Source organism: Crinia signifera, chromosome 7 (assembly GCF_055691185.1).
Source record: "Crinia signifera chromosome 7, ASM5569118v1, whole genome shotgun sequence".
In the NCBI taxonomy this organism is placed as follows: Eukaryota; Metazoa; Chordata; class Amphibia; order Anura; family Myobatrachidae; genus Crinia; species Crinia signifera.
The window spans coordinates 167,594,298-167,620,374 of NC_139223.1; the positions used below are offsets into that span (position 1 = coordinate 167,594,298).

The 26,077-nt window shown below is 40.6% G+C and overlaps 1 protein-coding gene across 1 annotated transcript in view; it reads left to right on the forward strand.

Moving 5' to 3' along the window:
* Nucleotides 1-26,075, forward strand: part of COL3A1 (collagen type III alpha 1 chain) — a 101,987-nt gene extending 75,912 nt beyond the window's left edge. Inside the window, exons 16-50 of the mRNA XM_083154255.1 lie at nt 901-999; nt 1,088-1,132; nt 1,953-2,051; nt 3,638-3,691; nt 3,808-3,915; nt 4,686-4,739; nt 4,832-4,930; nt 5,337-5,390; nt 5,724-5,822; nt 5,938-6,045; nt 7,460-7,513; nt 8,457-8,510; nt 9,140-9,184; nt 10,035-10,133; nt 10,441-10,548; nt 10,660-10,713; nt 10,985-11,038; nt 11,201-11,254; nt 13,758-13,811; nt 14,348-14,455; nt 14,571-14,624; nt 15,705-15,758; nt 16,015-16,176; nt 16,511-16,618; nt 16,885-16,992; nt 18,672-18,725; nt 18,820-18,927; nt 19,451-19,504; nt 19,660-19,767; nt 20,719-20,772; nt 20,872-20,979; nt 21,813-22,098; nt 23,257-23,444; nt 23,847-24,089; nt 25,156-26,075. Of these exons, the coding sequence (XP_083010381.1) occupies nt 901-999; nt 1,088-1,132; nt 1,953-2,051; nt 3,638-3,691; nt 3,808-3,915; nt 4,686-4,739; nt 4,832-4,930; nt 5,337-5,390; nt 5,724-5,822; nt 5,938-6,045; nt 7,460-7,513; nt 8,457-8,510; nt 9,140-9,184; nt 10,035-10,133; nt 10,441-10,548; nt 10,660-10,713; nt 10,985-11,038; nt 11,201-11,254; nt 13,758-13,811; nt 14,348-14,455; nt 14,571-14,624; nt 15,705-15,758; nt 16,015-16,176; nt 16,511-16,618; nt 16,885-16,992; nt 18,672-18,725; nt 18,820-18,927; nt 19,451-19,504; nt 19,660-19,767; nt 20,719-20,772; nt 20,872-20,979; nt 21,813-22,098; nt 23,257-23,444; nt 23,847-24,089; nt 25,156-25,302 (3,339 nt within the window). The 3' untranslated portion in view covers nt 25,303-26,075. The remainder of the gene's footprint in view (nt 1-900; nt 1,000-1,087; nt 1,133-1,952; nt 2,052-3,637; nt 3,692-3,807; nt 3,916-4,685; nt 4,740-4,831; nt 4,931-5,336; nt 5,391-5,723; nt 5,823-5,937; nt 6,046-7,459; nt 7,514-8,456; nt 8,511-9,139; nt 9,185-10,034; nt 10,134-10,440; nt 10,549-10,659; nt 10,714-10,984; nt 11,039-11,200; nt 11,255-13,757; nt 13,812-14,347; nt 14,456-14,570; nt 14,625-15,704; nt 15,759-16,014; nt 16,177-16,510; nt 16,619-16,884; nt 16,993-18,671; nt 18,726-18,819; nt 18,928-19,450; nt 19,505-19,659; nt 19,768-20,718; nt 20,773-20,871; nt 20,980-21,812; nt 22,099-23,256; nt 23,445-23,846; nt 24,090-25,155) is intronic.
* The last annotated feature ends 2 nt before the right edge of the window (nt 26,076-26,077 follow it).

Here is a 26,077-nt window from a genome sequence, read left to right on the forward strand (position 1 = left end):
TGGTTGCAGTACTTCCAGGGCCGGTGCCACCACTAGGCAGCTCTAGGCATTTGCCTAGGGCGCCGGCACCTGGAGGGCGGCAGTTCGCCCTCACCCCCAGTATTTAGCAAACGGTACCTGTGAAAAAACGTGCGTCCCCGGCGTCCCTGCTGAGTGCCAGCTTACACACAATAACAGCGCCGCAGGTTCCCCCAGCGGCACGGACTGCACGCACCAGCACTCAGCAGGGACGCCGGGGACGCACGTTTTTTCACAGGTACCACCCCCCCCGGCACCGGGGCGCCCCCACCCCGACTCGCCTGGGGCGCTCCGGTGCCTTGCACCGGCCCTGAGTACTTCAGCGTATGGCTTCAGAACAGTTATTTTGATGAATAATGTTCCAACCAAATCCAAAAGGTGGTAATCAATCATTTCCTCACTAGAATAACCAGGCAACAATGCAGCCAACTGTGACTGAATGTTCTTATGGAACTGGACAACCCAAGTTTGCACCCAAATGAGATCATAACCATGTTGTGTTGCCGCCTGTAGTCATTGTTTCCCAATATTTGCCCATTTTTATTTTCTGCAGTTGAGATAAATTGGTGTTCCTCTATATTCTCCATTGTCTTCTCAAGCCGATAGAGGGGAACGCGCTTGATATTAGCTACATTACTGTAAAAGATGAAATGGGCTTTGAGTTTTGACATGTCACCTTTTCTAATGCCTTGAGTTTATCTGGCTAGAAAGCAGACCATGTTTCTCCAATAAAGGAGGCATGAGTCTTGAGAAGAGGTATGCTCAAGAGCATCATTCTCAAGGCCAAGAACTAAAGCATTTCTGGTGCCATCCTCTTCTGTAACAGGGAGCACATTGCAGCTAAGAGCAGATTCATTAATACAGCTCATTCTTTCTTCTTAGGGGGATTCTGGATCTCCTGGTTCTCGTGGCTCTGATGGTGCCCCAGGCTCTAGAGGTGAAATAGGACCTCAAGGTCCAGCAGGTTCAACCGGCCCTGCTGTAAGGATTCTACATTTATCTATCATGTTAGTTTGTTTAAATGCCGTATGTTTGCTACAATGTAACGACATTTTGTGTATTATTTAAGGGTTCCCCTGGCAGAGATGGAAATCCAGGTGGCAAAGGAGAAATGGTAAGTTTGAGGCAAAATCAAATTCTAAATAAAGTGGCAAAGAGCATACAGTATTTACAGATTTCATATCTATTAATGTACAGTAACATATTGGGAAGATATAACATTCTAGTACTGTATCTTGTTATTCTTACTGTAGTGCACAGCATAATAAAAATAATATGTTTTGTTGCCAAGTGAACAAATTTGGGGTATTTTGTGGTTGCTGAATGAAAAAATTAAATTAGACATTTTTTTCTAATTGGTTTTATCTCTTGATATAATGGATCCACCCAACTAATATAGAAAACTACCAGAACATTTTAGAGGGTGAGACACAGGAATATTCTAGGAGTTTTCTCTCTTTCTGGAATATATATATATATAATCAGTTGCAAGGGAGGAACCAGAGGAGAGGCTGCAGCACAGTTTACAATTTATATAGGGGAGCCGCACCAACTGCCATTCCAAACTGACTCCCTGGCAGTTGGTGTGACTCACCTATTTGAATTTTGGACTGTGCTGCAGCCGCCACTGGTTAGTTGACAGTTGAGAGGTTTTCGTTGTCTGTTGTGCTTTTGTTTTTTGTCTATGTATGTAAAAATAAATAGAGCCATATTCAAAATCAGCAACAAAAAGTTACCGCTCTGATGTGATTGGCAGTAAAATGAGTGTTAATCAGTGTATTTATTTTTTTGTTGCACAACACCAATTTAGGCAGTGCTGTATAGAGAATTTTTGACGCTCATATCAGTCCCTGTCCCGTGGTAGCCTACCATCTAAATTGATATATATTGATGTATACAAATCTAAAAAAAAACTATACTTTTATTCTTAAAAGGGTCCTGCTGGTATGTCTGGTGCTCCTGGCCTCAGTGGTGCTCGAGGTCCTCCTGGTCCAGCGGGTACTAATGGTGCTCCTGGCTTAAAAGGTGGTGCGGTAAGTGCAAGCAATTACTACAGTAGATTATTTGTAAATGAATGTGGCATAATAACACTTTAAAATAGTATGACTAGTCATTGTAAAACAGTTAATTGATAGGTCAGTGGACAGCGAAGTGGAATCTGGTTAACTAAACAAACTTAATACAGTTTTCTAGTAATAAACTAGTTTATGATATTTGATTTGAAAAGCATCCATGGTGATTTCTAAGAATACTGAATTCATTTCTTAAAGGGTATATCTTTTTATCTTGCAATAGGGAAATAAACATGAACGATTACCTCCAGTGGAATAAAACACTTAATATAAAATATATATAAATATATATTGGGCCAAATGTAATAGGGTGAGAAATTCTGAGAGAGTGTTCCCATTTTTTTAAAGCGGCAATCATTGAACACTGAAAAACCAGGTTGATTTTGCCATGTAATTGATTGCTGCTTTAAGAAAATGGGAAAACTCTCCCAAAATGTCTAATTTTTTGATTGTCACACCCTAGTACATTTGGCCCATTATCTTTGTTAACCCTGACCTCTGTAAATATGTATGTAAATCTTAAACAATTACTGAAAATTAATCTTTAGATATAGGGCCCGATTCATACCCATTCGGAGGGTGCAAATTTGCAGCCATATGAACATAGATAAACCACTCATGCGCACGGTATGCTTTACTTGCGCGGGTAACCTTGCTTATGGACCATACGAAGGGTAGCCTTCGTTGGCCCTACCCCAGGTGGCTGACAGATGGGGAGCGCTCTGGGGTAGACCGCCGGTGTTTCATGGGCGTTCCCACAAAAACAGTGCCTACCCCCAAAATCATGTCCATACGAGCTGTGCTGGGCAGAGGAGGAGTAATGTTAAGTGACCACCGAACAATTTCTCCACTGTACGACCGCATGCGAACAGACATACACATCCTTTCGCAGCCCTCCACGTGGGCTTGGCTGGCAGGGGGGATGCGTACATTTGCAGGGGGGTGTTAACTGGCTCGCTGGTCTCCGAATACACACAGTCCAGCTAGCAGGTCTGAATCAGGCCAACAATTCCTTAAAAAAGAAACTGTAAAAGTGTTTGGACTGTTGGGAATTTTCAACACAAATTTTTATGAAATATTTTGGAACTAGGCCAGATGGCTTAAGGTATTTAATATCTCTGTGTACAGAGCTACAAAATCTATAGCGTTTGTTGGAATCCTGTGTTAGATATTTGAAAATATCAATATTTACTGCAAGGAAGAGCAAACTGTCCTTCTCAAATTCATAAGATAATTTATTTTAGGCAAGAAAACATATTTGGTTTTTCTTAACATTAATTTAAAAAAAAGGTACAATCTATTTTAATTGCCCCAAAAATTCAAAAATAGTAATTACAGTAACTATATGTGGCAAGCCAATGATCAGCGGTCTGGCCAGACACTCTCCATTCACTTTACAGTTTGGAATGTTGCTTGTTCTTCATAATTGTTGGACTTTTATTTTTTCTCTAGGAGTAATTTATCCGTGTTTTTTATTATTATTATTATTATTATTATTATTATTATTTTACAACAATGTTAACATTTAAAATAACCCAATATTTTAGGGTGAACCTGGCAAAGATGGTACAAAAGGAGAAGCTGGCCCAAGGGGAGAGCGCGTAAGTTTATTTCTCATTTTTTAAAAATACAACCGATCAGTCAACGAAATTCTTCGAGACCCAAGTAAACTCTACATCTATAACATTGTTTCTGCTGTTCTTGTTGATGCGTGTAGGGAGAAGCTGGATCTCCGGGTGCACCGGGACCTGCAGGAGAAGAAGGCAAGAGGGGAACTAATGGCGAACCAGGTACTAATGGTCTACCTGGCACTCCAGGAGAGAGAGTAAGTTACATTTCTCTACTTCAGTAGTTATGTTGCAATCATTTTATAGATCATAAAAAGCAACAGTGAATGTCTCAGCCCATCGCGAACAAGTGCAACTCCTCCATTTGTACAGCTAATTTAAGCTTTAAGTGTTGTGGTTAAACAACTTATACACAGGTGGCTTGGGATGTGCTACTATATTGCAAGACACTATCTGCCAGATGCCCCATACCAAGTATAAGGCCAATAATCCTGTCATAGAAAGCATCTAGGATCATTGTGGTCCATGTTGGCAATTTGGATCAGAAGATTAACACTTTTGGCCACTGAGTGCATCAAAAGGCATCAATGAAAGATATTTGCTCTTTATTCTTGAATCTTTAAGGTTGGGCTTAACCTTTAAATCTTGCTTAAAACATATAAGGGGAGATTAATAAAAGTTTTAATTGGGATAAAGTACCAGCCAATGAGCTTCTGTCATTTTTCATACACACCAGTAACATGGCAGATGACAGGATGTACTTTATTTATCAATACTTCTATTTCTCCAAGCTTCTATAAACCTCCTCCAGATACTGAAATCAGCAGAAGCCTCATACATAGGCTTGAAATAACCCAAACTGACATGTTTAATAATAGAAGGTGACTCAATCTCACAAATCATAGTTGAAAAAGTTTAATTTATAATACTTTACTACTACTAATTGATATACAGTCTATGTACTTATTTAATAACCTTAAGAGTTGACATTTTGATAGCTGACTTTTTTTGACGACTCTAATTTTAGGGTACTCCAGGTTTCCGTGGTCCCCCAGGTAGTAACGGAGGACCAGGTGAAAAAGTAAGTACAGTAGATATTCTACTACAACATAAAAGAAAATAAAGGTTTTGGATATTCTAATACAGAATTTATATAATTTGTAAACTACCTAGGGGCCCCCAGGAGAACGTGGGCTTCCTGGCAGTGCTGGACCAAGAGGAGCTGGTGGAGAGTCAGGAAGAGACGGAAGTCCTGGTCTACCTGGAATGAGGGTAAATACAGAAAGTTTTGTATCACCTATTTATATGCCAAACAGTTGATGTAAAGTCCCTTTTTATGTTCCCACCTTTAGGTGGTTGAATATTACAACAGGTGCCTATGTTAATTATTTGTCTAGATTAATTCTCTAACATACTGTTTTATAATATCAACAAAATAATTATACCTAAAATAATAAACAGATTTGACTTATAAAGTAAGAATTACAAATATAATGTTATGCGAGTAAGCCATAGTACATACATATGGATAGTAATTACTGTTTGATTGTTTTAAAAGATGTATCCAACTTTAACTCTAAGAAGGACTAAAGGCCATTTCCAAATAAAAGAGTTAACATATTTGAATATATTGTAATCAATCTACATAATAATCATGTTGATCTGTTCCTTATTCTAGGGTTCTACAGGAAGTCCAGGTAGCCCCGGATCCGATGGTAAACCGGGACCTCAAGTAAGTGTTTTAATGTTTTTGAAATAGTAATACATAGTGAACTAAATACTCTGAAAAATAATAATAGATTAGGAAGAAGTCTATAGACAAAGTTGCTTAAACTAAAACCCACTAGACATAATTTATAAAATATTTCTATAAATCAATTAATTTTACATCCTAGCATCTGGCCACAGTTGAGTAATTAAGTTAAACAAATCATTTACATTTTTGGATTGTTGACGCTCATTGAGTAACAAGACTAGAAGCTTCTCGCACCTGCATTTCTTCCCGTCACAATTCAGTTGCTTGTGTTTCTGTTTTGACGCAAACCTAACTATTCTGAATTTTTAGGGACCTGCTGGAGAATCTGGAAGGTCTGGCAACCCTGGTTCACCAGGCCCAAGAGGTCAACCTGGAGTTATGGGTTTCCCTGGTCCTAAGGGTAACGAGGTTAGTGTTGAAAAGATGTGTTTGATATTTCTCATTACATTTTTGCAATGAAATTTATTTTGTAAGTCAAGTTTATACAGATATATTTAACTTAAAATTACATTATTTACTTTAGGGTCAACCGGGTAAGAATGGAGAAAAGGGTGGTCCTGGATCCCCTGGATCGCAGGGTCTTCCTGGAAAGAGTGGGGAACAGGGTCCTCCAGGTCTCGGTGGACCTGCAGTAAGTAGTATATTGATGTTACGGTGGAGGATTTGTTTTTGTAGTTTTTTTTTTTCATTTAAAAAAAATAAGTAGCACTAATGCTTATTAATCTTGGGGACAGCATAGTGGGGTTACACCAGATATAATACATCCTTGCAAGTTCTAATGGTAGTTTAACATTGCTGGGTAGATTCAATATTCATAAAAACCTTAAAGGGCATCTGTGTCCGAGAAAATTAGAAAATGATCGTACTGTTCAGCCAGTAAAAAGTTATATGGAAACAGGAGGAAAGTTAATTTGATCGCAAGTTTTTTATAAATTTCCATAACTAAAGTATATACAGTAATGTAACCTTACCTTAAGTAAATAGACACTTAACAAAGGATATACAATTAAAGAACAAGCAATAGATTTGACCTCTATGAAACTTTACTATCAACACCCTAAACTACAGTAGGACATCAAAGTAAAGTTTAGTTTACATAAAGGTAAAAAGTCAAACATTAATATTATTATTATTATTATTATCATTATTATTATTATTATTATTATTATTATTATTATTATTATTATATAAAGTTGAGTTCAATCATCAAGTTTGGAGAGCAATTTACTGTATTATCATCTTCCATCATTCAGTACTCCAGCCCATTAGGCATATACATTACTGTAAACTGAGTAACTCTGCCAAGTAACCAATGGTTCAGTTATTAAGGCAAAGAACTCTGGATGGAAGACAACCCCCATAACTACACATCTTACCATTATTGCAGAGTGATTTATAAAGAATGTTTCATTATTTACATTAGTATGAGAGAGTGTACACAGTACATTTGTTAATGTGAAGTTAAATAATTGTAACTAATATTTTAGGCTCTACGGCAGTAGGGCAGTAGTCGGGATCTTGCCAACGGGCACAACAAGGCCTGTAAGCTGTCTCTGAGGAAGAAATTATTGTACTGGTGGCAGCTATGGAACTTGTATAAGACCATCATCTATATGACCCCCACCCTACATTGCCACCAATACACTGAAAAGTGGGTATTGGTGGCAATGTAGGGTTGGGGGCAGTAGGTTGAAGTTGTTCCTAGGGTGCCAAGAAGCCTTGTACTGGCCCTAGATCTAGCATGATCCCCTCCTTGTCTAATTGTCTGGTGACAAACAATATTAAGTCAAATGTTTGCCAGTTGGTCAAAAGTAGCACTGTAGATAGGAATACGTACGGGATATTTAAAAAAATAATCAAATAATATCGAACACATATTCAAAGAATTTCAAGTGATAAAATATAATTTTCATGATATGATTTGAATATGAGAAAGATCTATAGCATAAATAATTATCAACATCCAATGATAACATAAAATTATTTACTACATACTGTATAACTAAAAAATGTAGTTTTATTTAAGCTGTGTGTGTCTTTTGTAGGGTCCTCCAGGAGAACGAGGAGAACCAGGAGCATCTGGTCCACCAGGATTCCAGGTATGCACCATCATCATCAACAACAGCAGAAGCAACAACATCATTCTTTATTTGTAAGATGCCAACTGAGCAGAAAAAAATCAAAGATAAAAACAAATTATAGATAAAACAAATGATAGATAAAAATGCCATAACACTGCTGTGTTTGTCCACTTGGGAAGACACGGGCCTTGATAAATGTATCCCCCAGTGTCAGTGATGCCCCCCTCCCAGAATGACCTTGAATGTAAAGCTCCAAAATGACACCCATACCCCCCTTTGCAATGATACCACCACACATGGGATGCGGTTAATTTCCCGGCGGTCAGGATCCCGGCGGTCGGAATCCCGACACTGGAATCCCGACCGACGAAATCCCGAAACTTTCTCCCTCCGTGGGTGTCCACGACACCCATAGAGGGAGAATAAAATAGCGTGCCGAGCGTAGCGAGGCACCGGGCCCGCTGCGTGGCGAGCGCAGCGAGCCCGCAAGGGGGGGCGATCCATGTCCCCCCCTTGTCGGGATTTCGGCGGTCGGGATTCCAGTGTCGGGATTCCGACTGCCGGGATCCCGACCGCCGGGAATTCATATCGGATCCCCACACATACCACTCTACCTCTGACATGTCTCCCCAAATATCTCTCTTATACCACTCAGACCTGCCCAATGGCTAATATCAATGTTTGATTAAACAAACTGAATAATTGTATTACAGTATTCCAGGCTCCGCAGATAAATGAATAGATAGAGATCATGAAATGACAGAGATCATATAGACAGTGCTTTGAAGTTCTATATATGATGAAATAAGACTGATTAGGGGCCATCTGCCCCTATCCAGTCTTATTTCCTGCTGCCTTGGGGGCTGAACTTGTCGGTACACTATATAGGTGTCATTAGCATACAGTAGGTTACCGTTTATAACTTTAACATGTCAACCTAACTTTGTACCTCTCCTTACAGGGCTTGCCTGGATCTCCTGGACCGTCTGGGGAGAATGGAAAACCTGGAGAAGCTGTAAGTTGTCCTCTAGAGAGAACACAATTTGCTTGATTAAAAATTGCAAACCTACAGTAATTCTGTCTGCAAAGAAGTATTGCGCCAACTACCTTGTATGAGCTTCCACACTGTGGGGACAAATTATTTGGGAACCAAGAGAAAGATATACTGTATATTCAGGGCCGGTGCAAGGCACCGGAGCACCCCAGGCGAGTCGGGGTGGGGGTGCCTGGTGCCCCGGGGGGAGGGTGGTACCTGTGGTGGACGCTGTTGGCGTCCCTGCAGTGCTGGAGCGCGCAGGGGTGTCCGTGCCGCGGGGGTACCTGCGGCGCTGTCACTGTATAAAGCTGCTGGCGGCAGCGGGGTCCCTGCAGTGCTATATGCTGGGGGTGAGGGGCGAACTGCCGCCCTCCAGGTGCCTAGAGCTGCCTAGTGGTGGCGCCGGCCCTGTATATATTGTATATATTATATATGCTTTGCTTAACATAATTTAGCATTTTTTGTCCATTAAAGAAACTATTGTTATCCCTGTATATGTAGATAAATGATTTAAATAATAATAATAATAATAATAATAATAATAATAATAATAATAATAATAATAATAATAATAATAATAAATAATACATTATTTATTTCACTTACAGGGGCCAAAAGGTGAAATTGGTTCTCCAGGGAATCCAGGTAATAAGGTGAGTATTGCTGTTATAGAAATAGGCTACAGTATATTGATTTTAGGGCTATATAAGATGCTAATCCATAAATAGAATACTTACAATGTGCATCTTGTCCTTCATGATCTTCATCACTGGTCCGATCTTGACCTTCTTTGGCTGCTTAAATGATTTAGTCAACCAACCCCATCGTAACCTATATAATCATCATATGAGACTCATACAAACTTATCATTATGCATATTGATTGAAATATCAGCGACATTTTTATTAATTTAGGGACTGGAAGTAGCGGATCACTTTCCACTGCCATATGTGGAACCTGAAATGTAAAGATCCCAAAAGCAGTAGTGTGGTCTTATGTGGTCTTCAACATTTTCCGTTCTGTCGGAGAGAGTTGAGGATTAATTCACTGTGTATACTATAAAAAAAACGTAATCCTTCTTCTTGCGTTATCGCTTTGAATGCTATCTAAATGACAATAAACCTTTATAGAAACACTGTCACAACAGATCTGTATACACACATATCCTTATCAGAGAAGTAAGTGCAGTAGACCCAGCAGTGGGCAAACTAAGATTCGTGAAATCAGATCTTTGTGGCATTAAAGGTTTTTTAAGTTAGTGCATTAAACTAATCGAGAAAGATGTTGTCTAGCAGAATGGATGAAAGTCTTGGTTAACAGGTGTATGGGCTTATAGGTGAGACAGGGACAATATTCTCCTGATGTCATAATCACATCACCAAGATTCCAAGGGAGATCCCAATTTACAGCAACATTTCTATGGGTGCTAATTATAGACATATGTGCAATAACATAATCTTCTTTTTCTTCTTCTCTTCTCCTTCGTCTTCTTCTCCTGTTAAGGGTGAAAATGGCATACCTGGTGAAAGAGGGGCACAAGGTGGTCCTGGAAGTCCTGGATTGAGAGGTCCTGCTGGGCCTCCAGGTTCAGATGGTGGAAAGGTAATTAGATGAGAAGACAAATACAATATATTTCTCTTTTCCCATATATTTAGCGACAAGAGGTAAATGACTGTGTTACTGTAGGTGAGCATATTCTACAGTCTTGGGAGGGGTTGCCCAAAGTGGACAATCATCTAAACAAGTGTTCAATATTGGTAACATTATTTTCTTGTTCTTTACTTCTTAAATATGTACACTATATTATATACAGTATAGTATATTCCAATAAGTTGGACTTAATACATTTTATCACCCATCGCCAAAAAATCCAAATTAGGCTGTGAATAATTTGATATGTTACCTACAGGGATCTGCTGGCCCACCTGGTCCTGCAGGAGGGATGGGACCTCCTGGTCTACAAGGAATGCCTGGAGAAAGAGGAGGATATGGAAGTCCTGGGCCAAAAGGTGATAAGGTCGGTGTTTGCGATGCATCTGTGCTTCTAATATTCACGCTGTTACAGATAATTAACACAACGTTCGTTTTCATGACCTAGTAAGAAAGATCATTCTCGTCATGTTTGTAGGGTGAACCTGGAGGAAAAGGTGGGGATGGAACTCCTGGAAATGATGGGATGAGAGTAAGTGAATCAAAATCAGATAACTTCATACAGATGGTGCAACGCCTGATTAGTCACTTAGAGCATATGATTATATAGGTAGACACTTAGTTATTTTATACCTATTTAATTTATTAGTATTCCCATATTGTCTGTGTCACTAGAATTAGTATGACTCTACCTGAGGACAGTAATAAATGTGTCCTATTTTGTAATATTAACTTTATGGAGGAACTTGTTTATTTTCTCTTTGGATGGTTGGGTGGTTCATTGTCTACCTCTGTATTTTCAGGGTCCCGCTGGCCCAATTGGTCCCCCTGGTCCTGCTGGTCCAACTGGAGAGAAGGTAAAGTTTCTCTATGCCGACCTTTCCTGAGACGCTTGTTTAATTGTTTTCACAATTATTAAATAATTTAGTTATAAATAAAGATTCTTCAAATAGTTTGTTCTTGTTTTTCAAATATTTTTATTAAAAATTAATTTGTTGAATGTTAATTGTCTCTTGTAGGGTGAAGGTGGTCCAGCCGGGCCTCCTGGTCCTGTTGGTACTCGTGGTGGTCCAGTAAGTACATTACTTTCAAATCATCTTTTGTGATACTACGGAACTTAAAAGGTCTATATGTGCGAAAACCTAGAAATGGGTCCTCATACACTTAGGGTTCATATACCATATACTCATTATTGAAGTAGCGTTCCATCTTTTTCTTTCAATCTTGCATCTTATTTGCAATGAAGATGCAGCAAAACACCATGCATGCACTAGAGACATCGGGCCATCACATTTACCTCTCAGGAATTAGTTTTTGTACATTTACAAAGTCACAGGTAAAGCTCTACGGAACTTGGCGTGAGAAGACGCTCCATCTGCTGCAACGTACTGTAGCACATCATATACAGATTTAGACTCGGCCATACACAGATATATAAATGTTGCACATCAGATTGATCAGTGTAATCTAGTAAAGCAGCTTTGTCACTTCTATATGATTTATTTTTGGGAATAAGATGCAAATTTTGACCAGTAGATGCACAACAAGGCCAAGCCGCCCGGGACCTAGGGGCTGTTTTCTGCAACCGAAGTCACTGTGTGGGGCAGATGTACTAAGCCTTGTCTTTTATAATGAAATCTGTTTGTATACAAGGGCAAAACCAAAACTCTCTGGGCCCCATAGCAACACATTTAAGGGGGCCCAGACTCAATGATTCTTGAGAGGCACCTCTCCGTAGCAGTTACCGGTGTTTATTTTATTTCCCATAATAGTGCCCCAATTTTATAAATCATTGTAATTCTCTAGTTTAATTTAGGCCACATTGTTGGGCTGCCGGTACATATTATCGCAAACATATTAAATGTGTATTACATATATATTTTGGTTTTGTTTAGTTTTTGTAGCACTGTGTATGTTTCTCATTTAGTACATACAACTTAGAAACAGATTTATAACAAATTTACAGTTCTGAAAAATAACCCAAATTCTCCCCAGGAAAAAATATTCAGATAGATAAATGTTGTATTTATTTAATTATGTATTTATCTATAAGAGTAGAGTCATTTTGATGTTATCCCTGATTTCCTATATAATTGTCACTCTGAAAATATGAATTTCACAAAATTAAAAATAAATAATGAAATTAAATTAAAATAACTGTGAATAAATCTAGGCCTTCGGTTTTGGACTGGACCATGAAATGCCCACCAGGGAATGCAATAATAAGGGCCCAAACTTAAGGGGTGTGGCCAGTAACCACATAGTGGGCCTTGGCCAATCCGTAGAGAGGACAACATCAGCCTGCAAAGAACAAGGCATTTTCTAAAGGATCCCACACGAGGGCTAATTTCGGTATAAACTCCATTAAACTAAACAAACACCTAAGTTCATTAATGGTCCTGCTTCACCATATTACTAAACCACTTAGACAACATTGATCTTTTTTTACACAATTTTAACCCATCGGGTTTGTAAAAAGTCCTATGCGCATCGGATCTGATCGCCATGGTGGCATTTGTCAGATCCTGTGGCAGCCACTGGCAAGCGGTGTATCATATACAATCCAGGCGGCTTCCTGGCAGGCAGTTGGCGGTGTATCGCTTGCGAGGTTTACATGGGATACATCTCAGTTCTGTATAGGGGGCCTTAAAAATGTATAATTGTACACAGTAGTAGTAGTAGTAGTAGTAGTACGTTTATTTATAAGGCGCCGCAAAGTGTCCGCAGCGCCGTACATAGCAAACAAAAAAAACAAATTACAAGGTAACGTACAGTATAAATAGGGGTATAGCTGGTAGAACTAAAATCAGCATCAGTTCAGAAGTAGGTGTCAAAATTGTCAAGGAGACGGAAGATGAAGTAGAGGAAGGGAAGAACAGGACAGGAGCACAGGTGAGGTAATGAGGTAGGGTGAGTACGTGAGGAAGGAGGGGCCTACTCATAAGAGTTAACATACTAAAAATAGGTGGGTGGACAAACGAAATACAATAGGATACGTAGGAACGGAGGGGAATGGAGGCAGGATAGGAGGATCAAAAGAGGTTAGGAGGAGGGATAGGCTAGTCGAAAAAAGTGGGTTTTGAGGGAGCGCTTGAAGGAGGTAAGGGAATCAGATAGCCTGATGGGTGGCGGGAGGTTGTTCCAGTGCAGGGGGGCAGCGCGAGAGAAATCTTGGACACAGGAGTGGGAGGAGGTGATTAGGTGAGAGGTCAGTCGGTGGTCAGCGATGAAGCGAAGAGGACGGGAGGGAGTGTGGATAGAGATGAGTGAAGAGAGCTGTGGAGGAGGAGAGAGCCTTGTAGGTGGTGGTGAGGAGTTTAAAGAGAACTCGGAAAGGAATGGGGAGCCAGTGAAGAGATAGACAGAGGGGGGAGGCGGAGGTAGAGCGGCGGGAGAGGAAGATGAGCCTAGCAGCAGCGTTAAGAATGGATTGGTGCGAGGCGGGTGAGAGGTAGCCCAGAGAGTCTGGAACTTGACCCCTAGAGGGAAGAGTGGGGCCCACTGGGAATTTTTGGGAACAAAAAAATGATATCAATTGTAAATATAGCTAATATGTGGTTATTTATTTTCTTATAGGGTGAGCGTGGTGAGGGTGGCCCCCCTGGACCTGCTGGTTTCCCTGGCGCACCGGTAAGTGCATTGCGTCTACCATACAGCCTATTTTAGTCAAATAGGCTTAACCCATATGTCATCAATAAGTAGTTAGAATTCATTTTTTGCATGTTTTCTACTATTGTAGTAACATTTATTATTTGTGTTGAGAATTATAGCTGATATGATCATGAATTTAAAAGCTATCCTGCCGTCAGTTTCTGTATGGTGTATTTTATTTTCTATTTTCATTATGGCGCCAAAAGGCAGCCAAGTGGCTAGCATTGGTGTGTGTGTGTTTGAGTGTATGTGTGTTCGTATTTTAGACTCTCCAGTGAGTGGTTGTATAGAACAGTTATTGAGTGAGTACAAAATGGCCCTTAAGGAGAAAGGCCATGTACAATATAATACGCCTAATTAATTGTATCGCTAGTAGCCGAGATAGTGACACTTTTATTGTCACATTCTGAAACCACTTCTAGAATAATATGACAAATATGACAAATGTATCAGTATTATTTGTGCTAGCAAGGTAATCATTGATTTTAGTCTGAGTCTTTCTCCCTTTTGTGCAGGGACAAAATGGAGAACCCGGAGGTAAAGGAGAGAGAGGTGGTAACGGAGAAAGGGGAGAACCCGGGCCTCCAGGTCTTGCCGGTCCTTCAGGTGGTCCCGGTCCTGCTGTGAGTTTTATCTATGTTTATGTCCATTTAGTAATAAAAATAAAAAAATAATTTTACTAATGAATGTTGGTGGTGGATTCCAGCAGCAACTTAACGTAACCGTATCTTGTTACAGGGCAACCCCGGTCCCCAAGGTTCAAAAGGAGAGCGCGGTCCTCCAGGGTCAATTGTGAGTATTTTGCATTCTGATGTACACTATATCCATCTATACGTATAATGTGGCCCAATTGTTACAACTATGGATCAAATCTTTTTTTTAGAAACAATCCATTTTTATTTATTTAAAAAAAAAAAAATATTTCTCCTGCAATTACATTAGTGTTTTTGAATATTTCAAATCGTGATGTACAGTAGGATGGGATGTTGGGATATATACCACAGAAAAAAGTAACATTATTCAGTCTGTTCAGGAAGTCAGGGCCCAATCTATATCCACCCTGCCTAGACCATAATTAGCATGTCATGTGATCATCCAGTGGTCAGTATTAAGTTGGATGCCAGGTGAAATGTGGACGCTTACCATGGACGTCTACAAACCAGGCATGTAGCATTAAAGCGCTCTTGCAGATTGTGCACATGTTACATAGAATTTGACGTCAGATAAGAACCACGTGGCCCATCTAGTCTGCCCCTTTTTTAAACCGTTATGTGGTGGTGCACAGATACATTATGTGGTGGTGGACAGATATGTGGTGGTGCACAGATATGTGTTGGGACACAGTTGTGTGGCGGTGTACAGTTATGTGGTGGTGCACAGATATGTGGTGGTGCACACATATGTGGTGGGGCACACAGTGGCGTAACTAAAATTGGGGTGCCCCCCTCCCGCCACTGACATTTCTGCTGTTAGTCCCAGCGCTCCTGCTAACGTTCCTGGGGACTCCTCACCGTCAAAGGATGGCGAGGATTCCCCCGAACAACGAGGTTTGCCACTAATGCAACAAGGCCGCTGCATTTAGCCATGAGCCTCTCTATTTTTACGGCCCCATTCGCCGTTTCCACCTCTCGTAGAACACACAGCAAAGTGGAAATGGCGAGTGCAGGGGGTCAGTTAAATACTGATCTGCGAGCTGTGAAGGCGCGCTATCGGCACTGCTCGCTGTCACAGCATTGAATATACCCCTTCAATCCTGAGGAAATTGGAAACTATTGTGCACATATGGGAAACAAGTTTAAAGGGTTCTCTGTAAAGTTGTCGTACTGTAGGTTTCATAACTTGTGGTATTTAATAATACATTATGTTTCCTAGGGTGGAGCTGGATTCCCCGGAGCTCGTGGGCTACCTGGTCCTCCAGGATCCAGCGTAAGTAAAAATACCCACCTGATCTTGCCGACTTTATAAAATGTTCGTCATTTTACCTTATTTTCAGTGATTACAGTAACCCGGTATATGCGGCAGTAGTGCCAGCCATACAATGACAGTAATCCAGCAGTGTTCCACCCATAGTGTAAATGTCTGTCAGTTTATGTACGCATGTATTAATTGTATTAATCATTGTTATTCTGTTCCTCAGTATGAAACATTATAATGAATTCCAATTTTTTTTTGTAAATGACAGGGGAACGCAGGTCCCGCAGGTCCCCCCGGCCCCGCAGGAAAAAATGGTGCTCCTGGTCCAGCTGGCAACTCTGGTGCTCCTGGTAATGCTGGTTCTGCAGGTCCAAAGGGCGAACCTGGTCCACCAGGACCGGGTGGATCACCTGGCAATCGAGGAGAACCGGTTAGTGGTCCTAGATTTTTTTAAATTGGAAAGTAATCAATAAATATATGGTTTTGAAAATATACGTTCATATCGTAAACCGTTTAAGTGAACAAAATGACTTCATTCCATAGTATTATAATTAAGTGAGATAATAATTTGTCCGGGCTTTCCATCATTTGGCAATAGAGTTGGGTGCACCAACAATTGGTTGAATTATCTATCAGTAAAGTACACAGTATATTTAGATTAATAGATTTGTTTGCCTGTTTATAATAATATTGTATATCTACAGAATGAACCAAAATTACATTTGATTCATGATTTTTTTTTCTTTTTTACGTTTATGTTACAGGGTGCTCCAGGTCCTAGTGGTCTTAGCGGAACGCCTGGAACACGTGGTATTGTAGGTCTGCCTGGTATGCAAGGCCCTGCAGGAGCCAGGGGCCCTCCAGGTGTACCGGTATGACATCTTACTCATCCTATCATCATCCAAAGTTTGCCAAATACTAACTCATGTCACGGATAACTTAATTCCCTTTTGCTGGGTTGTTTTATTTGGTTTTAAAATAGTGTTTAGAAATTGCAAATCCATTAAACGTGTTGTTAAAATGTGACGATACTGTATTTGAATTTGTGCTACATTCCGCCATTTAATTCTAGAGTAAAAATCTATGACACAGTAGATTATTTTTTTGTGCAATTGTTTATGTTGTTTTTGTTTTCAAGGGTGCATCTGGTGATAAGGGAGAGAAAGGTCCTCCCGGTGAACGCGGCCAAGCAGGTACACCGGGCCGGGATGGCACTAATGGTGTCTCCGGAGAGAGTGGGCGAGATGTAAGTAAATTCAATGAGACAGCCAACTATTATGGTGTAATAACTGTTATTATTATTATTATTATTTATTTAATAATTACATTATTTATTTTTATTATTATTATTTTAGTGCTTTACTTTATTATTTTTATTGTTATTATTTAATAATTACATTAACTATTATTATTATTTTTTGGTACTTATGTAGTATCTGGGCTGCCGATTTTTTGATTGTATGCCTTAAGTTAAGGCATACAATCAGATGCGATGCGATATCGCATCGCATCCGATATCGCATCCGATATCGGATGCGATGACCCGATTTTTCCATAGGAATCAATGTTAAAATGATTCCTATGGAAAAATGGGTCCTTTTCATACCCCTACTATCCAAGTGGGCATGGAGTTGGATATAAACCTGTGGCGAGCGTAGCGAGCCACCGAGCCCGAAGCGTGGCGAGCGAAGCGAGCCCCGCGAGGGGACGGTATTCGTCCCCTCGCGGGGCTCGCTTCGCTCGCCACGCTTCGGGCTCCGTGGCTCGCTACGCTCGCCACAGGTTTATATCCAACTCCATGCCCACTTGGATAGTAGGGGTATGAAAAGGACCCATTTTTCCCATTGAATTCCATGTTAAAATGGACTCAGTCCATTTTAACATTGATTCCTATGGAAAAATCGGGTCATCGCATCGCATCGAATCGCATGGTCGCATGCGATGCGATGCGATCTCCCGATCCGACCCGATTTAGAAATCGGCAGCCCAGATACTACATAAGTACCTATTTTTTTATGTATTTAGTGCTTTACTCTATTTTTATTATTATTATTATTAGTGCTTTACTTTTCTTATTATTTTCGTATTATTTTTATTGTTAATAATTAAATAATAATAATAATAATAATTTTATGTATTTAGTGCTTTACTCTACATTTGGAAATTATAGACTGAAGACTCCACTGGTGCAAAACCAAACCTTAACATTTTTTAACAAAATGTAATCATGTCAATTCAGTGCTGCTTAGTAAAAAACAACAAAAATAAAAATGTGCGCAGTGAAATTGAAAAATAAAAAAGAACTTGACACGCGTTTCTCCACTTATCCTCAATCACAGTAAAATCAAACATTTTAAATGGGCAACATACTATCTACAAATTCCACAACAAAAACATGAAAGAAGAGTAACCCACAACCCCTCGAGTCCCGACAACCCAAAGTAAACTGTGCAGGCATATAAATCCGATGCCTGCATATTGGAAAGACATTTTCCCTGCAAGTTTAATAAACATCTAAGGAGCAGCACTAAATACAAACAGGAAAATAGTATAATAATGATAACAGCACCGATAGGCAGCAATTCCTAATATAAGGTTCCTATTGGAGGATGTTCCCTAATGAATGTATAGCTATTGGTTTCCAATGCAGTCAAACAGAACATGTAGGAACTCGCTGTGAGGGTCAATCACATAGACGTGGCCTTACGTAGAGATGCGATTAATCATAGCTGTTACTGTATCAGACATAAATCAAAATCAAAGATATCGGGGGAGAACATATACACTCCACACATTAGGACCTGATCAGTGTTCAACACATCCTGCGGCAAGTCAAGAAGGCTAACAAGAAATATTAATAAACTCATATGTAACTTTGTTATATTGGGCCTTATACGATTAACTGAAATCCATCCTTTAATTTAGGGAAATCCCGGTACTGACGGTCAGCCTGGACGTGACGGATCCCCCGGACCTAAGGTACGACCCCAGCTGTGTTACTAACACAATACATTGTTTCCCTATTCATTAGTTGCAGGTGTTATATCTATGTCTGGCTTTGGCTTTTAAACAGGGTGATCGCGGAGAAAACGGCAATCCTGGCAGTCCTGGTCCACAAGGGCACCCCGGTGCTCCGGGCACCGCTGGTCCTGCTGGCAAATCAGGGGACAGAGGAGAGTCTGTAAGTTGTAGTTCTATAGAGCAATGCTGAGCAGACATAAACCAGTGCAGCGAGGAGGGGGGGTGGTTAAACCAGTGCAGCCATGGCAACAGTGATCTCTCTAGGTCGCAGCAGTGTGACACAAATATTTAATTTAATCATCAGATGGAAATTCCATATAGTGTGTTCTAGAGGTGCCGCGCAACTTGGCGCTACAAATTATAGTGATACATTAAAATGTTCTCAAAAACTTGCTTCCATGACTGGAACATTGGCAAATTCCACTTTCCAATTCCAATATATATTGATTTTTTTATATTCATTTTTAAATGACAGAAAATGTGTGTTCTAGCCCTGGAAGTACAACACATTGATTACTATCGACCTTTATTAAATGTACCCCCATGATCTAAAACACAATCTTGTTATCTGTGTATAAGTAAACTTATATACTGTAGTAATTATAGGCCTTCATTACATTATAACAAGACAGGCTGGAGACAATGACGACACTTTATATTATTCTATTTATCCCTTTATTTAGGGTCCTTCTGGTCCATCCGGCCCTGCTGGTCCTGCTGGTGCTCGCGGAGCTCCTGTAAGTGTTTTTTTTTTTTTAAGCATTTCTTTAATAAAACAAATACAGTATCATACATGTCTGTATACTGTAACTTTACATATAGCATTCCATAAAGAGGGATAAAGGAGGGTTTCCATCACTTTAGCTCATGAAAGAAAATGTTTTTTTCTTAGGGCGTACAAGGCCCACGTGGTGACAAGGGTGAAGCCGGTGAACGTGGTACCAATGGAATTAAAGGTCATCGTGGATTCCCTGGAAACCCCGGCTTGCCCGGTCCTCCTGTAAGTGTATAAAGAAATAACCCCGTTGTGTATTTTTATCATGACCCCCTTGAAGAGCCCCAGTAGGAAGCGAAACTTAATTGCCATACAATAAATTCCGGTGCTTCTCTGTTTACCCACTAATAGTGGAACAATAATTAAATGAGATCTCAGATTATTTTTTAGCACAGTCTAAATGCACATAAGGAGTCAATAACAGACACAGTGGCAATGTTCGGCAAACTTTAGGACTCCAGTAGAGTCTTCTGATGTATTGGTAGTCCCTTCGAAATGCCCAATGAGATGTACAGGCCAGGTCTCCTGTGTGATCCATAATAAGATCTGTAACTTTGAAACCAAATTGATACAAGCAGCCAAATGTAATAGCACCCCAGTACGGCGGCAATGCGGGATCCAAGCCATACTTGGAGGATTTTTTGAAGGTGGTAGTCATTTACAATTCAAAACCATGCCTAGACAATTATTGCCCCTTCAAAAAACCTCAGAGTTCCGCCGGCCGCCGAACTTGGAGGCTATTAGATTTGGCCAAAGGTGTCTTCTGGTATTCAAAACTCATCACGTTGTAACGCATTTCACTGCTTTCAGAGTCTTTATCAAAGGTGAAATGGAAGATGGGAATACAGAATTTAATTATAACCACTTCTAATGATGTCTCCCCCCCCCCCAAAAAAAAAAAAAAAAAAAATATATATATATATATATATATATATATATATATATATATATACCAAATAGCATGTCTACAACCAGGCTTACCAGCCTTATAGTTGTTCCAATGGGTGATGTTTGAGTTCCTTGAAAACCAAAATATATACTGTATCACTCTACTTTGTTAAAGTAATTATTTTAGCTATAGCTACCAGTATACAGAGTATGTTTGAAATAAATCCATTTCTGCACGTGATTGGAATGGCTGTGCTGTATTCAATAAAACCTTGTTCTTCATTTTAGGGTTCTAATGGAGAACAAGGTACTGCAGGATCTCCTGGTCCTCAAGGTCCCAGGGTGAGTAGACCATTGTCCTAAGACTGTTTGATGCAAATCTTTTCTTATCTTGCTTAAGGGAAAGAATTGAGCAATTAATGTACTGTATTACCATATTAGGGTCCACCAGGCAGCAATGGTTTAGCCGGTAAAGATGGCACTAGTGGATACCCAGGACCAATTGGACCTCCAGGTCCCCGTGGCAGCAGAGGAGAAAATGGTCCAGAGGTGAGAATAAGATTTTTAGCATGATTGGTGATTTTGTGGTTACACTTGAGAAAATGTCAGGAATTTGGTCTTAAACATAGACAAATTTATTGGGTGCACATGGATCATGGGGACCCCAAACCTACACTCAGAGCAGGGTCACCAGTGACGTGGCAAGCGGGTCCCACCAGATTCTGTCTAGAAGAAGGTGCTAGATGAATGATATGTAGAATCTGATTGGGCAGCATCGCCTCTCTATGCATAAGATGTAATGGAGTCTTTATACGGCTTCATATGCTTTCTGTGCAGTAATTATTATTGTCACCAAAAAAAGTAAAGAGTAAGCGCCTGACTCTACACGAGTCCCAATAGCTGCATAAACATGTCAATTACGTATCTGTAGCTTCAGATATTGTTATACTAATTAAACTTAAATACACAATAACTACTGTAACTGTAGAACAGGGGTGGGGAACCTCAGGCCCGGGGACCATATGCGGCCCCCGTAGCCAGTCTGAGTGGCCCACCCACCCGCCCGGTGGCTTTGCCGGGAGGCAAGTACAGGTGAATTCTCGCAAGAGGTCGGTATTTCCTGTGAGATTCCTCTTAATCAACAGCAGCCGGAGACTGTCAGTCCTATTCAGCGGCAGCCGCCGGAGCGTGGGGCGGCTGCAGCAGGACAATTTGTTAGAGACATTTTTACATATGGCCCCCCCAAGGATTTTTTCCCCATACAAACGGCCCTTGGCACAAAAAAGGTTCCCCACCCCTGCTGTAGAGAATACATTTCTGCCTGTTTGTGTATTGCTGCCAATCCTATATGTCCAGTTGTTTAACTAGGTCTTTCTTCATAGGGCTCAAATGGGCAGCCTGGACCTCCAGGACAACCTGGTCCCCCTGGCCCACCCGGTTCATGTTGTGATGAAGGTGGTCGGGGACAACTTGGTTTGGGTGAGAAAGGACCAGCAATGCCATATTATGGAGACCAAGCATTTGATACAACTACTACTGCCGAGATTATGTCTTCACTGAAATCGATCAATGGCCAAATAGAAAACATTATCAGCCCAGACGGCACCAGAAAGAATCCAGCACGTAACTGCCGGGACCTCAAGTTTTGTCGTCCAGAGTTGAAGAGCGGTGAGTGTGGCTCAGAGCTGAAGGCATCTCCATGATCTTATCATCTGTTTTTGGTTTCAGAATTCACCAGTAATGATTGCATGGCCCTTATGGTTTTGGGACTAGCGTTTTATTCCATTATCATTTGTTCTTCCATGTTCTACAATGGTAATTCTGTATCATTCTTCTTAAGAGCTATGGGGCTCAATTCTTATATAGGGGGAGATGTATGAAGCCTTGATGAGAGATAAGTTGTACTACTTGCCCAAAGAAACCAGTCGGCTACTAAATCTTATTTGGGCAGTACGGACGGTGTAATGGTTAGCGTTACTGCCTCACAGCATTGAGGTCATGGGTTCTATCCCCACCATGTGTTATATATACGGGGCAGTATGGATGGTGTAATGGTTAGCATTACTGCCTCACAGCGCTGAGGTCATAGGTTCTATCCCCACTATGTGTTTTATATATATATATGGGGCAGTACGGATGGTGTAATGGTTAACATTACTGCCTCACAGCACTAAGGTCATGGGTTCAATTCCCACCATGGCCCTAACGGTGTGGAGTTTGTATAGTCTCACTGTGGTTGCGTGGGTTTACTCCAGGTACTCCAGTTTCCTCCCACAATCCAAAAATATACTGGTAGGTTAATCCCAACAAAAATTAACCCTAGAAGGTCTGCGTGTGCTGTGGTAGGGAATATAGGGCATTATTCTAGTTCACTCTTTCTGACAAAATCCTTCTTAGATGGACAAAACCATGTGCTATGCAGGTGGGGCAGATGTAAAATGTGCAGAGAGAATTAGATTTGGGTGAGTTATTTTGTTTCTGTGCAGGGTAAATACTGACTGGTTTAATTTTACACTGCAATATAGATCTCACTTTGAAGTAAAACCCCACCCAAGTCTAACTCTTCCTGCACAAGTTACATCTGCCCCACCTGCAGTGCACATGGTTTTGTCCATCTATGATGATTTGTCAGAAAGAGTGAACTAGAATAAGGCCCATAGAGTGTAAGTTCCACTGGGGCAGGGACTGATGTGAATGCCCAAATATTCTTGGAACATTATCTCTATCCGAGGTTTGTTACATCTCCTGCCTGTTATACTATCCCTAGCATTCTCTTTCTGTATACTGTTATCGAGTTTTATACTTTTATGTCGCTTTTGGTTGTAGGAGAATATTGGATCGATCCAAACCAAGGCTGCAGGATGGATGCCATTAAAGTCTTTTGCAACATGGAGACCGGAGAATCCTGTATAAATGCCAATCCCAGCATTGTCCCACCAAGGAAATGGTACACCAGCGAGCGAAGTGAAAAGAAACACATTTGGTTTGGAGAATCTATGAGCGGTGGCTTCCAGGTAAGATGAGAAATGGAGTTTCCTCTATCAGCGTTTGATAATAAAGTCACTTTTATAACCTCTGAGATGTATAAAGTGCATTGAAAAAAGTAGTCTCCATATTGAGCCTGAGCTAGACAGAAGTTCTATGCCCCATGCAAGCAGCATTGGACGTCCGTCCAATCACTAGGAGGGCTGTGTAGGAAATGTCTTAGTGTAACTCAATGTAATTGCAAAGTGACCAACATCGTAGCCTGGGCTCCAACATTAAAGGAACAATTGAAGGAACAATGAACTATACAGTAGATACTTTGCACTATTGCGAGGCTAGCAGGCGAGCACAGCTATAACGCCCATTGCATTGAACTGTTACAATTAATGATCTGAAATTTGATTTGAACAATTGCCTTTTCCAACTTCCAGTTCAGTTACGGAGACCCCGAACTCCCGGAAGATGTCACTGATGTGCAGATGGCGTTCCTCAGGATCCTGTCCAGCAGAGGTTATCAGAACATCACCTACCACTGCAAAAACAGCATTGCCTACATGGACGGGGAGAACGGAAATGTGAAGAAGGCGCTAAAATTCATGAGCTCCACCGAGAGCGAGCTCAAGGCCGAAGGAAACAGCAAATTTGCATACACGGTTTTGGAAGATGGTTGTGCGGTAAGTTCCATCAGCCTTAGTTTTCTTATGTTGCTCAATAATATCGTACAAATATATACATGTTTAGAGCCAGGTTTAGGGGTGGCCATACTTGCAGCCGTGACTTTTTGCTGCATTGTTCAGCTCCTTACTGTACTAACATGGAGTCAATCAGGCATATTAGTTACTGCACAGTGCTGGGAATGGCTTTTCAGATAAATTGGGGATTACCGCACAGAAAGTAACGGATTCTGCATAAACTGTGTCAATCTCCATTTGCCACCTTTTCCCGCAAACTTTTCCTTGCAGTTATGGAAGCTGCCCCTCACCCACCATGCTCATTATCATGGTATTACCTCCCTCCCTCCCTCCCTCGGCTACGTGTTCCCTCCAGGGTCTGTCACATCTGCCCACATTCAAAATGTCCCTCCCAAAATGGCCACAGTTTCCTCTATTATCCATAATAACGGTCTTCAATGAGGCGGTGGACTTTTCAGAGGGACATTTTCAATGTTAGAAGGCGCAACAGGGCGCAGATCTGCAGATCCAGACAGGGGTAGCAATAGCCTCTGGAGACCACCAGCCACCGCAGGGGCTATTACGCCACTGAAGAAGATTGTGCTGTCCTTGTAATGAATGCTCATACTGTATACGATAGGTTTGTAGACAAGACAATCATCTTTAAATTAAGAATTCACACTTTTTGCAACTATTGTTTTCTTCTTTGCTTGTATTAATGTCTTACACTATGGGGCATACAGTGTGTAAAGGCATCTGAGTTTGCGGGAGTTGTGGGTTGACGCCTGAACTCTGAAGGTTTTTTTCTAAAGCAGCAATAATTTACAAGGTCAAACCATGCATTGTAAATGATTGCTGCTTTAAAAACCGTGTTTGGGCGGTATCCTTCACCTCCACCAAACTCTTGTACTATAACATATGCCCTCATATCTTCATTGGCCCTTCCTACAAACAACTTTAGCGATTGCTCTACATTGAATAACTTAGATACTTGGCAAATCATTAAAATTAAAAATAAAATGTTCACTGTTTTTTGTTTCACTGATCTTTTTCCACTTGCCCCTTGCAGAAACACACAGGAGAGTGGGGCCGGACAGTATTCGAGTACAGAACGCGTAAGACGATGAGGTTGCCTATTGTTGATATCGCACCTTTGGACATCGGTGGACCAGACCAAGAATTTGGCGTTGAAGTGGGACCTGTATGCTTTTTATAAATTTAGGATATTGCTTCATTTTAAACCACGGCAAATGATCTGCACTCCATTTCTCTCCCTATTGTTATTTTGTCAGCAAAATAAACTGTGTGCCAGTAATTTATTTCCCAAACAACGTGGGAAAAAAAAGGGGGGGAGGATCATTGGATGGAGAGGGCTATATTTTTTTTTGCAATAACACAAAACTAAATGCTTTTGCTCTATTTTTTGTACAAATTTTTTTGTATTTTCAAAACATCCGAATGGTGCTATTAAAAAAAGGTAAAAATTCAATAATGAAAACACTGTGTAATGTATATCCTACATTTTTGCCCAATTTCCAAAGCACTGATCATTCTGTTCGTTAAGTTCCACCAATCGTTCTAACCAAGATGAAGTTCCCGCATACAGAAAGAACTTCCATGTCTAAACTACCTCATCCTGGCGGAATATGGGGCGATATCGATGAGGCGGTAAAGGATGGCGAGTCAACTCTGTACGGCTAATATTTGGCTTCTAAAGTAAATTTGCCAATCACGGATTGTATTTTGTATGGAATGTATTGTCAATAATTGATCAACCAAAGACATTTAATGTTGCTAGGTGCTTTCTATACTTTCCTGTCATTGCTGGCCAAGACCACTAAAACAGAAGAGAAGATTAACGATCGGACATCATGGTGCTAAATGTTAACGTGTTTCCACTCTAATACTATGTTCCGAAGCAGTACTGATGACTATGAAAGAAAGGGAATAAAAAAAGTTTCACAACGAAATAAAAAAGTTTGTCTTCTGTT